Source organism: Lethenteron reissneri, chromosome 63 (assembly GCF_015708825.2).
Source record: "Lethenteron reissneri isolate LAM-NWPU_2019-01 chromosome 63, ASM1570882v1, whole genome shotgun sequence".
In the NCBI taxonomy this organism is placed as follows: domain Eukaryota; kingdom Metazoa; phylum Chordata; class Hyperoartia; order Petromyzontiformes; family Petromyzontidae; genus Lethenteron; species Lethenteron reissneri.
This window is the reverse complement of record NC_083841.1, coordinates 1,913,315-1,929,058: the sequence shown is the minus strand read 5'-3', so window position 1 is coordinate 1,929,058 and position 15,744 is coordinate 1,913,315. Positions and strand designations below refer to the sequence as shown.

Genomic DNA, 15,744 nt, shown 5'->3' with positions numbered 1-15,744 from the left:
TTGAGGCTGAGTCGACCGAGGAGAGGTCCAGGACCGGTTGAGATATTCGCTACTGTTACTGGCCCTGAGCGGGAATCGAACCCAGGTGGGCAGGGTTCGTAGCGCAGCGCGCTAACCGCTTCGCCACCACTCCACACGCTCAATCAATCACACACAGTCAATCACACACACAGTCAACCACACACACACTCACTAACACTCACTAACACACACTCGCGCACACACACACACACTCTCACACTCAGCGTGTGCAGTGTAGTTAACCGCCACACTACTCTCACACACAGTCACACACACGCTCACAGTCACGCACACGCTCACACACACGTTCACGCTCACACGCACGCTCACACGCACGCTCACATGCTCACACACACGCTCATGCTCACACACACTCACACACACGCTCACACACAGGCACACGCACACTCACGCTCACACGCACGCTCACACACACGCTCACACACACTCACATTCACACACTCACACTCACACACACGCTCACGCGCTCAGACACAAGCTCATGCTCACACACACACTCACGCTCACACACACGCTCACACACACGCTCACACACACGCTCACGCGCTCAGACACACGCTCATGCTCACACACACACTCACGCTCACACACACGCCCACACACACTCACATTCACACACTCACACACACACTCACACACACGCTCACACACACGCTCACGCGCTCAGACACACGCTCATGCTCACACACACACACACGCTCACACACGCTCACACACACACTCACGCTCCCACGCACGCTCACACACACACTCACGCTCCCACGCACGCTCACACACAGGCACACGCACACTCAAGCTCCCACGCACGCTCACACACACGCTCACGCTCCCACGCACGCTCACACACACGCTCACGCTCCCACGCACGCTCACACACACGCTCCCACGCACGCTCACACACAGGCACACGCACACTCAAGCTCCCACGCACGCTCACACACACACTCACGCTCCCACGCACGCTCACACACACGCTCACACACACGCTCACACACACGCTCACACACACGCTCACACACAGGCACACGCACACACACGCTCACACACACGCTCACACACACGCTCACACACAGACACACGCACACTCAAGCTCCCACGCACGCTCACACACACACTCACACACACGCTCACACACACGCTCACACACACGCTCACACACACGCTCACACACACTCAAGCTCCCACGCACGCTCACACACACGCTCACACACACGCTCACACACAGGCACACGCACACTCAAGCTCCCACGCACGCTCACACACACGCTCACACACACGCTCACACACACGCTCACACACACGCACACGCACACTCAAGCTCCCACGCACGCTCACACACACGCTCACACACACGCTCACACACACGCTCACACACACGCTCACACACACTCACATTCACACACTCACACACACACTCACACACACGCTCACACACACGCTCACGCGCTCAGACACACGCTCACACACACGCTCACACTCACGCTCACACACAGGCACACGCACACTCAAGCTCCCACGCACGCTCACACACACGCTCACACACAGGCACACGCACACTCACGCTCCCACGCACGCTCACACACACGCTCACACACAGGCACACGCACACTCACACTCACACGCACACTCACGCTCCCACGCACGCTCACACACACGCTCACACACAGGCACACGCACACTCACACTCACACGCACACTCACGCTCCCACGCACGCTCACACACACGCTCACACACAGGCACACGCACACTCACACTCACACGCACACTCACGCTCCCACGCACGGCGACCTGAATATACGACGACGCATCCCGAACTTGTGCTTAAAAACACGGTGGGGGGAGGGGGGCTACGGAGAATTGGGTCAAATAATAATTTGCACAACAACAACAACTACTACTAGCCCTGGAGTGCAAAACACAAACCCCGGGGGGTCACCCCCGGTGGTACCCCCGTGGCGCCCGGCGCCTTGCTCCTAGAGGTTGCAGGCGCGGCCCTGCAAGTGCCCGCCCGCCGCACTGCTGGCGGGCGGAAGGGCGGGAGGCAGCGAGAGCCCTCCGGAGAGAGAGGCCGCGCGGCGTACTGGCCGACCCGCGACATCCGTGCCAAAGAGCTTCGTAGCTCGTCAGATTCTTCCAGTCGGAATAAACATTCCGACTCTTCCACGCCGGCTCGGTCTTCTCGGAATAAGGGGGTGGAGGTGGGGGGGGGTACCCGCACTTAACCCCACCGCCACCACCACAAGCGGCTAACCCGCGCCGGTCAAGCCCAGGGTCATGACCTCACGCTGCCGCCCTCCCCGAGGGGGTCACGACCCCTCGCCGCCTTCCGCCGGCTCCGCGGCGGCGATCCCTCGCCGCGGCCCCTCCCCTCCTCCCCCCCCGATCCCCCCGCCACCCCCCCTCCTCCTCCCCCCCCTCCCCCCGTCCGGAGGGGCGCGGTGTCGGGCGCGGCGTCGATGAGGTGCCGCGGGTAGAGGAGGTCGAGCAGGAAGAGGAGCACCACGTCCAGCAGCGCCATGAAGCCGAACACGAGGCCCGCGAAGGGTCCGCACTGCTCCAGCAGCCGCTCCACACGCTCGCCCAGGGGCAGCGCCGCGTCACGCGCCGCGTCGTCGTACACCTGGCGGGGGGCGGCGGGGGGCGGGGGGGGGCGGGGGGAAGGGCGAGGGGGAGATGCAGGGAGATGCGGGGGGAGACGCGGGAGGAGATGCGCGGGGAGGCGCAGCACGGTGCGCTGTTTGCATCAATGCCACCGAAAGACAAATATCCCCCCCCCCCGTGTGGCCTGTAACAGGCTGTTGGGGCGAGTCCTGTTAGCGAGCGGCAGCGCCTACGAAGGCCGGCACTGTGGCGCACGAGGGGGCGGGTGGCCGGCACCACGCCCGGCCGCCTTTTTGTCCCCTCGCCAGGTGTTCATTTGAAGCTGAGTCGACCTAGGGGAGGCCCCATTACCGGTTCAGACAATCGTCACCGGTGTTGACCGTGAGCGGGAATCGAACTCGGGTCGCCGGGTTCGTAGCGCAGCGTAGCGCCAACCTGCTCCACCACCGCTCCACCACATCAACACCACCACCACCACCTCCACCACCGCTCCACCGCATCAACACCACCACCACCTCCACCACCGTCGCCGCCACCTCCACCACCGCTCCACCGCATCAACACCACCACCTCCACCACCGCTCCACCGCATCAACACCACCATCTCCACCACCGTCGCCGCCACCTCCACCACCGCTCCACCGCATCAACACCACCACTTCCACCACCGCTCCACCGCATCAACACCACCACCTCCACCACCGTCACCACCACCTCCACCACCTCCACCACCACCTCCACCACCACCACCTCCACCACCTTCACCACCTTCACCACCTCCACCACCTTCACCACCCCACCACCTCCACCACCACCTCCACCATCACCACCACCACCACCTCCACCACCACCTCCTCCACCACCACCACCGCCTCCACCGCCTCCACCGCCTCCACCACCACCACCACCACCACCTCCACCACCATCTCCACCACTTCCACCACCTCCACCACCACCTCCACCACCGTCATCGTCTCCGCCCCACCTTCTCGGTGCGGCGTGCCACGTCGCGCCAGTTGTAGAGGCGCGCCACGCGCTCGTGCGTGGTGGCCGGGTGCGGCACGGCGCCGCGACGCACCCGCTCCACCGCCTGCTCCACGCCCAGCGCCAGCGCCCGCACGCTCGGCTCGCAGAGCACCATCAGGTCCTCCGGCATCACCTCCGGCACCCCCCCGACACGCGTACTCACCACCTGGGCACAGGGGGGGGGGGGGGGGGGGGCGGCACCGGTTCACGTGGGGTCCTACGGACAGGGGCGGCACCGGGGACCCTGGGACGAGGTCCCGACGACCCGAAACTCGGGTTTGTCCGAGGTTCAGTTAGTTCGAGGGTGAGAGTTGAGTTTAGTGAGCGTGAGCAGTGAGAGTGTGCGGGTGTGAGTGCGAGCAAGGGTGTGAGTGTGCGGGTGTGTGTGCGAGCGAGGGTGTGAGTGCGAGCAAGGGTGTGAGGTGAGTGTGCGGGTGAGTGTGCGGGTGAGCGGCGAGTACGAATATTTCTGAGCGATCGAGCGCAAGTGCGAGTGTTTGTTTGGCGAGCGCCAGCAGCGAGCACCAGCAGCGAGCGCTAGCAGCGAGCTTCAGCAGCGAGCGCTAGCAGCGAGCGCCACCAGCGAGCGCCAGCAGCGAGCACCAGCAGCGAGCGCTAGCAGCGAGCTTCAGCAGCGAGCGCAAGGAGCGAGCGCCAGCAGCGAGCGCCAGCAGCGAGCGCAAGGAGCAAGCGCCAGCAGCGAGCACCAGCAGCGAGCGCCAGCAGCGAGCGCCAGCAGCGAGCTCCAGCAGCGAGCGCCAGCAGCGAGCGCCAGCAGCGAGCGCCAGCAGCGAGCTCCAGCAGCGAGCGCCAGCAGCGAGCGCCAGCAGCGAGCACCAGCAGCGAGCACCAGCAGCGAGCTCCAGCAGCGAGCGCAAGGAGCGAGCACCAGCAGCGAGCACCAGCAGCGAGCACCAGCAGCGAGCGCCAGCAGCGAGCTCCAGCAGCGAGCGCTAGAAGCGAGCGCAAGGAGCAAGCTCCAGCAGCGAGCACCAGCAGCAAGCTCCAGCAGCGAGCACCAGCAGCGAGCGCTAGCAGCGAGCTCCAGCAGCGAGCGCAAGGAGCAAGCTCCAGCAGCGAGCTCCAGCAGCGAGCACCAGCAGCGAGCTCCAGCAGCGAGCGCCAGCAGCGAGCGCCAGCAGCGAGCGGTGAGCAGCGAGCGCCAGCAGCGAGTGGTGAGCGAGCGCCAGCGGCAAGCAGCCTGCCCCACCTGCAGGCCGCAGCTGGCGGCCTCCACGATGGCCATGCAGAAGGCCTCCGTGAGCGAGGGGTTCAGGAAGATGTCTCCCTGCACCATGACGTCACGCACCTGCCCGTGCTTCAGCGCACCCAGCAGCTGCACCCTGCAGCACCACGGGGGGGCGGGGGGGCAGGGGGGGGGGAGGGGGACGCGTGACAAAGAGCTTTAGAGCTCGTCGGATTCCTCCAGTAGAAACGAAGATGCAGATTCTGAAGTGCAACTCTTGTATCTCTTAGAAAACCAAACGAGACTATTTTTAAAAACCATTCAATTACTTTTTGCCTGCCAGGGTAAGGCCCACAGAGCGATGTAGCTCAGTGGCTGCACGTGTATGGGTGGGGAGCAGCAGGAATTACAAGATTTTAACTCTGGGGAGCGGTAGTGTAGTGGTTAGTGCGCTGTCTGTGTGTCTGTGTGTGTGTGTGGGGGGAGCGGTAGTGTAGTGGTTAGCGCGCTGTCTGTGTGTCCGTGTGTGTGTGGGGGGAGCGGTAGTGCAGTGGTTAGCGCTACACCGCGCTACGAACCGGGCGGCCCGAGTTCGATTCCCACTCACGGACACCACCGGTGACGATTATTTGAACCGGTGCTGCTGCTACCCGCTAACAACAGTGCTTGCCCCAACAGTTCGTTAAGGCTGTTGGGGCAAGCACAAAGACAAAGGCGGGGCTTTGTCTTTGTGTTTGCGTGAGCCGGTTGCCTGTCGTGGAGGCGGTAGTGCTCCCGCAGCTCCTCCAGCACGAGCCGCTTGGGGCCCTCTCCGCCCACCAGGAAGTGCAGGTCCGGGTGGCGCGCCGTCAACTCCGGGATGATGCCGGCCAGCAGGTCGATGCCTGCGGCACAACAGGCGGCACAACAGGCGGCACACGCGGTGTCCCCGCGTGGCCTTACACGGACCGCCGCCGGGACGAGCGCCGCTCACGGGCCGGCGCCACGAACGCCCAGCCGCCTTTGTTTCCCCGAGTGGCGACGTTTCGACGTTTACTACACACCACACCGGGTGCTCGTTTGAGGCCGAGTCGACCTAGGGGAGGTCCAGGACCGGTTCAGATTACTGTCACCGGTGTTGGCCGTGAGCGGGAATCCAACCTGGGTCGCCGGGTTCGTAGCGCAGCGCGCTAACCGCTGCACTACCGCTCCCTGCACAAAGACAAAGGTCCCCCGTGTAGCCTTTAACAGACTGCGGGGGCAAGTGCTGTTAGTGAGCGGGGTAGCGTGGTCAGCAGTGCCACGCCCGGCCGCCTTTGTCTCCCCCGGTTCTGCACCAGGTACTACTTTTTAAGGTTGAGTGGACCTACGGGAGGCCCAGAACTGGTCCATATATTTGCCACGTGTACAATACAAAAAAATACAAAAACACAACTCATCAGCGGCAGCAGCGGCAGCAGCAGGACCCTTCGCAAAGAATTCCCAGGACTCGGGCGTGGACCTCTCGGATAAACAAACCAATCGAATCAACGTCATCGATTTTTTAAATCCTTTATATTAAGTTCGCTTGCTTGCTTGCTTACGACCGTGCAAATCTTTCGGTCGTTTTTTAACCCACTTCCCGTGATCCAATCGAGCTGACATTTTGCACACAGACTCGTTGTGCGTGACAATTAATGTTCGTGAAATTTTTTTTCCAAAATTTTACACTGTTTAGGGAAAACAAATTAAATATTTAATTACCAATTGTTTAATACTGGCAGACAATCATCTGACCCATAGGTGGCAGCCATCTCAAGCCAGAGGACGAGAGGACTCTAGCCGCCACGCATATAAAGGATTTAGAGTGAAACACTTTGTTTTTACGGGTTTACTTGTTCTTCATTCACCTCCCAACCCTCCGAACGTTCCTTTTCCTTCCGGCCAAATCCCTCCCCGCAACTCTCCCCGCACCCCCCACTCACCTTTGCGGTAAACCAACCGGCTGACCACCACCACGGTGATGCGTCCGGGCCTGCGGCTGCCCACGGTGTCCGGCTCCCCGTCGGCCGCCCCCCTGGGCCACTCGGGCGGCCGGAACCTCGTAGTGTCGACGGCGTTGGGCACCACGGAGACGCGGCGGGGCGCCAGTCCCGCCCGCAGCGCCGTGTTCTCGCGGCCCGTGTGCGACACGCAGACGGCGCGCGTCACGTCGCACAGCGACACGCACAGCAGCTTGTTGGTGAGCACCGAGCTGGCGTCGGCGAAGCCGAACAGCGAGTGGTCCGTGAAGACGGTGCGGATGCCCATGGCCTTGGCGTGGAAGAGTGCGTCGTGCGCCAGGCACGAGAAGGCCGAGTGAGCGTGCACCAGCGTGACGCGCTCGCGCACGAACACGCAGCGCAGCAGCGGCAGGCTCAGGTAGATGGCGGGAGGGGTGGCCTCGTTGTAGAACGGACGCAAGGGCAGGTAGTACACCTGTGGGTGTAGGTGGGGGAGGCAGATGACACGCGGGGGAGGGACGCGGGGGGAGCGATTAACGGGGAGGTGACACGCGGGGGAGGTACGTGGGGGAGGTACGTGGGGGAGGTACGTGGGGGAGACACGCGGGGAAGATACTTGGGGGGAGATGCGTGGAGATACGTGGGGGAGGTACACGGGGGAGGTGACACGTGGGAGCGTGGAGAAGGAGCTGTCACCGCGCCCACCGCGAGGCGGTGACCCCCACGCGGCGGTGACCCCCACGCGGCGGTGACCCCCACGGTGACCCCCACGAGGCGGTGACCCCCACGCGGCGGTGACCCCCACGCGGCGGTGACCCCCACGCGGCGGTGACCCCCACGAGGCGGTGACCCCCACGGTGACCCCCACGAGGCGGTGACCCTCATGGTGACCCCCACGAGGCGGTGACCCCCACGGTGACCCCCACGCGGCCTCCTCAGACTCGCGGCGCACCACACAGCTGACAAAGAGAGCGACTCAGATGGCCGTGAGCACGCGGCCGTCTGGAACGTTCTTCCCTCTCGAGATTAGCAAGCCACTGGAGCTGCGCACTTTAAAATATCATCATCATCATCTACGATTGACAAAACTAATTTCTCTAGAACTGCTTGTCGTTGTGTTTAGTTTGTTGACCTTCCAAACCCCCCATGCGCCTCCGATTAGCGACGCACGTTCGTGCGCACGCACAAGGTGCCGAGGCACGAGCGACGGCGATGGGGGAGGGCAACTTTGAGACCACGAAAGGGGCTACGGGGGAGGGACGGGAAATCGGCGGAGGGGCCGGCGCGAGGGGAGAGCCAACGGAGGGGCCAGGCGGGCCGGCCGGGAACCGGCGACGTGGCGGTCCACCACCTTGAGTCCGCCGGTGAGCAGGCGCACGCCGGTGCGGTCCCCGTAGGCGTGCGTGACCACGGTGACGCCGTGGCCCCGCTGCAGGAGGCACTGCGCCAGCTGGTAGACGTGGGTTTCCACGCCGCCCATGTTGGGGTAGAAGAAGTCGGAGACCATGCACACGCGGTGGCGCACGCCCCCGTCACCCGGCGGGGACTCCTGCTCCTCCTGCTGCCGCCGCCGCTGCTGCTGCTGCTGCTCCGTCTCCGACGGATGAGTCCCTCGCTCCATCTCCTCTGGCTCCTTCCCTCGCTCCATCTCCGCCGGATCCATCCCTCGCTCCATCTCCACCGGCTCCGTCCCTCCCTCCATCTCCACCGGCTCCGTCCCTCCCTCCATCTCCGACGGATGAGTCCCTCGCTCCATCTCCGCCGGATCCGTCCCTCGCTCCATCTCCACCGGATCCGTCCCTTGCTCCATCTCCACCGGATCCGTCCCTCGCTCCATCTCCACCGGATCCGTCCCTCGCTCCATCTCCACCGGATCCGTCCCTCGCTCCATCTCCACCGGATCCGTCCCTCGCTCCATCTCCGCCGGATCCACTGTCACACTGTCAGTCACACAGTCACACTGTCACACTGTACACTGTCCGTCACACCGTACACTGTACACTGTCCGTCGCACTGTACACTGTACACTGTCAGTCACACTGTACACCATCACACTGTACACTGTCACACTGTCAGTCACACTGTACACTGTACACCGTCACACTGTACACCGTCACACTGTCACCCTGCCAATGTACTGGGGGAGCTGCAGTGTCGTGGTTCGCGCCACGCAGCGCGCGCTACGAACCCGGCGACCCGAGTTCGCTTCCCGCCGACGGCCACCACCACCCGTGACGATTGTCTGAACCGATCCTGGGCCTCCCCTAGGTCGACTCGGCCTCAAATTAGTACCTGGTGCAGTGAGCAGTAAACATCGCCACTGGGGAGACAAAGGCGGCCGGGCGTGGTGCGGCCCACCCACGTGTCGCTTGCTCGCGAACAGCACTCACCACTCACCAGCACCACTCACCCCTCACCACCCCTCACCACTCACCCCTCACCACCCCTCACCACTCACCACTCACCCCTCACCAGCACCACTCACCCCTCACCACCCCTCACCACTCACCCCTCACCACCCCTCACCACTCAACCCTCACCAGCACCACTCACCCCTCACCAGCACCACTCACCCCTCACCACCCCTCACCACTCACCACTCACCCCTCACCACCCCTCACCACTCACCACTCACCCCTCACCACCCCTCACCACTCACCACTCACCCCTCACCACCCCTCACCACTCACCACTCACCCCTCACCAGCACCACTCACCCCTCACCACCCCTCACCACTCACCCCTCACCACCCCTCACCACTCACCACTCACCCCTCACCACCCCTCACCCCTCACCACCCCTCACCAGCACCACTCACCCCTCACCACTCACCACTCACCCCTCACCACCCCTCACCACTCACCACTCACCCCTCACCAGCACCACTCACCCCTCACCACCCCTCACCACTCACCCCTCACCAGCGCCACTCACCCCTCATCCCTCACCAGCACCACTCACCCCTCATCCCTCACCACTCACCAACTCACCAACTCACCCCTCACCAGCACCACTTACCCCTCACCACCCCTCACCACTCACCCCTCACCACTCACCAGCACCCCTCACCACCCCTCACCAGCGCTACTCACCAGCACCCCTCACCAGCACCACTCACCCCTCACCACTCACCACCCCTCACCCCTCACCACCACTCACCACTCACCCCTCACCAGCGCTACTCACCACTCACCCCTCACCACTCACCACCCCTCACCACTCACCCCTCACCAGCACCACTCACCCCTCACCAGCACCACTCACCCCTCACCCCTCACCAGCACTACTCACCACTCACCCCTCACCACTCACCAGCACCACTCACTCCTCACCAGCACCACTCACCCCTCACCCCTCACCACTCACCAGCACCACTCACCCCTCACCAGCACTACTCACCACTCACCCCTCGCCACTCACCACTCACCAGCACCCCTCACCACTCACCCCTCACCACTCACCCCTCACCACTCACCACTCACCCCTCGCCACTCACCACTCACCCCTCGCCACTCACCACTCACCCCTCACCACTCACCCCTCACCAGCACTACTCACCACTCACCCCTCGCCACTCACCACTCACCCCTCGCCACTCACCACTCACCCCTCACCACTCACCCCTCACCACTCACCCTTCGCCACTCACCACTCACCAGCACCCCTCACCACTCACCCCTCACCACTCACCCCTCACCACTCACCACTCACCCCTCGCCACTCACCACTCACCCCTCGCCACTCACCACTCACCCCTCACCACTCACCCCTCACCACTCACCCTTCGCCACTCACCACTCACCAGCACCCCTCACCACTCACCCCTCACCACTCACCCCTCACCACTCACCACTCCCCCCTCGCCACTCACCACTCACCCCTCGCCACTCACCACTCACCCCTCACCACTCACCCCTCGCCACTCACCACTCACCAGCACTACTCACCACTCACCCCTCACCACTCACCACTCACCCCTCACCCCTCACCAGCACCACTCACCCCTCACCACTCACCCCTCACCACTCACACCTCACCAATCACCACTCACCCCTCACCAGCACTACTCACCGCTCACCCCTCACCACTCACCCCTCGCCAGTCACCACTCACCAGCACTACTCACCCCTCACCCCTCACCACTCACCCCTCACCACTCACCCCTCACCCCTCGCCACTCACCAGCACTACTCACCACTCACCCCTCACCACTCACCAGCACCACTCACCCCTCGCCAGTCACCACTCACCAGCACTACTCACCCCTCACCCCTCACCCCTCACCAGCACCACTCACCCCTCACCACTCACCCCTCACCAGCACTACTCACCCCTCACCACTCACCACTCACCCCTCACCACTCACCCCTCGCCACTCACCACTCACCCCTCGCCACTCACCCCTCGCCACTCACCACTCACCAGCACCCTCACCACTCACCCCTCACCACTCACCCCTCACCACTCACCACTCGCCCCTCGCCACTCACCACTCACCCCTCACCCCTCACCCCTCACCACTCACCACTCACCCCTCACCACTCACCCCTCACCACTCACCACTCACCCCTCGCCACTCGCCACTCGCCACTCGCCCCTCGCCACTCACCACTCACCCCTCACCACTCACCACTCACCCCTCACCACTCTCCACTCACCCCTCACCACTCGCCACTCGCCACTCGCCCCTCGCCACTCGCCCCTCACCACTCACCACTCACCCCTCACCCCTCACCACTCGCCCCTCACCACTCGCCACTCGCCCCTCACCACTCACCACTCACCCCTCACCACTCACCCCTCACCACTCACCACTCACCCTCACCACTCGCCACTCGCCCCTCGCCACTCGCCACTCGCCCCTCACCCCTCGCCACTCGCCACTCACCACTCGCCCCTCACCCCTCGCCACTCGCCCCTCGCCACTCGCCACTCACCCCTCGCCAGTCACCACTCGCCCCTCGCCCCTCGCCCCTCGCCACTCGCCACTCGCCCCTCGCCACTCACCCCTCACCACTCACCACTCACCCCTCACCCCTCACCACTCACCCCTCACCACTCGCCACTCACCCCTCGCCACTCACCACTCACACCCTCACCACTCACCCCTCACCACTCACCACTCACCCCTCACCACTCACCACCTCGCCACTCACCACCTCACCACTCACCACTCATCGCTCACCACTCACCATCACCACTCACTGCTCACCAGTCACCACTCACCACTCACCACTCACCCTCACCACTCACCACTCACCCCTCACCACTCACCACTCACCCTCACCACTCACCCTCACCACTCACCACTCACCCCTCACCCTCACCACTCACCACTCACCACTCACCCCTCACCACTCACCCCTCACCACTCACCCACTCGCCACTCACCACTCACCCCTCACCACTCACCCCTCACCACTCACCCCTCGCCACTCACCACTCACCCCTCACCACTCACCCCTCGCCACTCACCACTCACCCCTCACCACTCACCCCTCACCACTCACCCCTCGCCACTCACCACTCACCCCTCACCACTCACCCCTCACCACTCACCCCCTCACCACTCACCACTCACCCCTCGCCACTCACCCCTCACCAGCACCACTCACCAGGACTACTCACCACTCACCCCTCACCACTCACCCCTCACCACTCACCCCTCACCACTCACCCCTCGCCACTCACCACTCACCCCTCACCACTCACCCCTCACCACTCACCCCTCACCACTCACCCCTCACCCCTCGCCACTCACCCCTCACCAGCACCACTCACCAGGACTACTCACCACTCACCCCTCACCACTCACCCCTCACCACTCACCCCTCACCACTCACCCCTCACCACTCACCCCTCGCCACTCACCACTCACCACTCACCACTCACCCCTCACCACTCACCACTCACCCCTCGCCACTCACCACTCACCCCTCACCAGCACCACTCACCAGGACTACTCACCACTCACCCCTCACCACTCACCCGAGTCGTCAGTGAGCCGTCGGCTCCGCCACTCGCACGGAGCGGGGGGTGGAGGCTTCGTCGGAGACGCCGCGAGACGTTGATGGGGAGGCAGGCGACGAATTCCCGGTTCTTTCGGTAAAGTCACGTAAAATAGAAAAATAAAAGAAAAATTATAAAACCAAAAAAATATTATAAAAATTTCATTTAATAATTTTTATTTTCTAATGCTTCGTTATTTTTTTGTTTTCTATCTACGTGACTTTACCGAAAGAAACAAGAATATGAATTCGTGCAGTCACGAAAGTTTAAAGTGAAAATTAAAGGAGGCAACGCTCTCTCGGTCGGGGCTCAAACGTGATCGGAGCGTCTTCCGCGTCCAGGCGTGCGACGCCGAAACGCGTTTTGGTCCCTCGCGACTCGCCGTACGCGTGACGTCACGAAAACACTCCACCCCCTCCCCTCCCCCCGTCTCTCGCTTAGCCCGTACCAAGATGGCGGGTGGAGTCGCGAGGCGGCCGCCATCTTCGTATGGGTAGCGAAGGAATCCGGTGAGCTGTAAAGCTCTTTTTGCACTGATGTCCAGTAAAGCAGGGGGGGGGGGGGTTATAACGCTACAACAAACAATACAAAAACATGAGTGCAAAGTATAGGAAAGGTAAACTTAAACAAATATTCTAGATTTGAAGCTTTCGTGACTGCAAGAATATATAAAAATTTCGATTTAAAGCTTTCGTGACTGCAGGGATTCATCTTCTTGGTTCTTTCGGTAAAGTCACGTAGAAGGGAAGTAATAAAATAATAAAAATAAAACATAAAAAATTTTCTTTATATAAAAATATTATTGGTTGTTTCGGTAAAGTCATCATCTGCTGGTGTTGCAGTCGAAACGTCGTGGGAATTTTATTATGTTTTATTTTTATTCTTTTATTATTTCCCTTCTACGTGACTTTACCGAAAGAACCAATAATATGAATCCCTGCAGTCACGAAAGCTTAACATAAAATGTATATACAAATAAACTACAGTTAAAAAAAAATCTGAATATATGAATACTGGAGGCATCGAATGAGCTATGAAGCTATGTTTCACACGAGTTGAATAGGGGCGGGTCAGAACGTTACAACAACAAACAATAAAAAATTAACCCGTAAAAACAAAGTTTTTTACTACAAATCCTTTATATGCGTGGCGGCTAGAGTCATCTCGTCCTCTGGCTTGAGATGGCTGCCACCTATGGGTCAGATGATTGCCTGCCACCAATAAGCAATTGGTAATTAAATATAATATTTTTGTCCTAGAAAGTGTAAAATTTTGCAACATTTTTTCACGAAAATAAATTGTCACGCACAACGAGTCTGTGTGCAAAATGTCAGCTCGATTGGATCACGGGAAGTGGGTTAAAAAACGAGCGAAAGATTTGCACGGTCGTAAGCGCGCAAGCAAGCAAGTGAACTTAATATAAAGGATTTTTTAAAACACGATGTGAGTGCAATGTCTAGGTAAGGTCAGCAGATACACAAATGCAACTAAACTATTCGTCTTAGCAGGTAAAGTCCACTGAGCTTTCACTTGTTATTTTTTTAGAAGCGACCTGACCAGCAAAGAAGCTTTGGGGCCGTCCATAAATGACGTCACGCACCTGGGGGGAGGGGTCAGACATTTGTGACGATGTGTGACGAGGGGGAGAGGGTGGGGTTTGAGAATTGTGACGTCACGTCAAAATTCGCAACTTTAAATCAATATAGACAACACATTCTACTTAATTAAATAGACTTTTTAATAAAAAAAATTATCCTACAACATCAGAGTGCAGCGTCACATTAAATACGCACTACAATGACAATAGTTTAAAGCGATTTGAAGCATGTTTAATTTGGGGGGGGGGGCAGAGCTTTGTGACGTCATATATGATGGGGGGGGGTCTGACTTTTTGTGACGCCCTGTGACGATGGGGGGGGGGGGGGTCAAAAATCGTACAAAATAGCGTGACGTCATTTATGGACGGCCCCTTATCATTTAGTGTACAGGGTGTTCCAGATGTCTTGTGACCCCCCAATTAATTGATCCGTAACATGTTTATTCGCTCCGCAACATTCATTTCTGTTTTAAATAAACCTTAAATGTTTATTTAAGTTTTTGAGAATTCAATGAGGGCCACGAGACATCTGGACCACCTTGTAGAGTTATACGCTACGCATGACTTACAGTTACATGATAATTATACGACGACCCAAGTTTTAGGATTTTTGACACAGCGTTGGTGTACGGTGCTTTTTCTGCAATGTTTTGCTGTCTTTTCTTGGATTTTCTGTTTGCACTTAGTCACATATTCACTTTAAGATGTTTTCTTGTTCATGTTTTTGTTTTTTGTTTGTTGCGGTTGCACCCGATTCAAGAGCCGGATGGCTCACAGGGCTACACCTAATGCATGAAACTTGAAAAAAACTTGAAAAAAAACTTGCGGGCTTGGCTTCCTGGCTCAAGAACGCGCAAATGCCGGCAATGACGTCACCGCGTGCGTAAGCGTCATCTTCGCGATGACGTCACCGCGTGTGTCAGCGTTACCTTGGCGATGACGTCATTTCGTCGCCCTCGCGCGCTCTCCTGCGCGATTACGTCACTCGCCTTCCACAGCGTCGAGCCGACTGCGTGCCCACGTGACTAACGAGAGGAGCGCTTAGTGAGGGAGGGAGAGAGGTGAGGGTGATGGTGAGTGGTGAGGGAGATGGTGAGTGGTGAGGGAGATGGTGAGTGGTGAGGGAGATGGGGTGAGGTGAGTGGTGAGGGAGATGGTGAGTGGTGAGGGAGATGGTGAGTGGTGAGGGTGATGGTGAGTGGTGAGGGTGATGGTGAGTGGTGAGGGAGATGGTGAGTGGTGAGGGAGATGGTGAGTGGTGAGGGAGATGGTGAGAGGTGAGGGAGAGTGGTGAGTGGTGAGGGAGATGGGGTGAGGTGA

The 15,744-nt window shown here is 60.2% G+C and overlaps 1 protein-coding gene across 1 annotated transcript; it reads right to left on the bottom strand.

The window, feature by feature from the left end:
• Positions 1 to 1,940: 1,940 nt before the first annotated feature.
• Positions 1,941 to 15,527, bottom strand: PIGA (phosphatidylinositol glycan anchor biosynthesis class A). The gene is made up of 8 exons (XM_061577248.1): positions 15,354 to 15,527; positions 8,169 to 8,757; positions 6,800 to 7,292; positions 5,608 to 5,740; positions 4,881 to 5,013; positions 3,630 to 3,836; positions 2,472 to 2,663; positions 1,941 to 1,946 (listed from the first exon to the last, which is right to left on the bottom strand). Exons 1-8 carry the CDS (start codon positions 15,368 to 15,370, stop codon positions 1,941 to 1,943), a joined length of 1,770 nt encoding a protein of 589 aa, XP_061433232.1. The 5' UTR covers positions 15,371 to 15,527.
• Between the last annotated feature and the right edge of the window lie 217 nt (positions 15,528 to 15,744).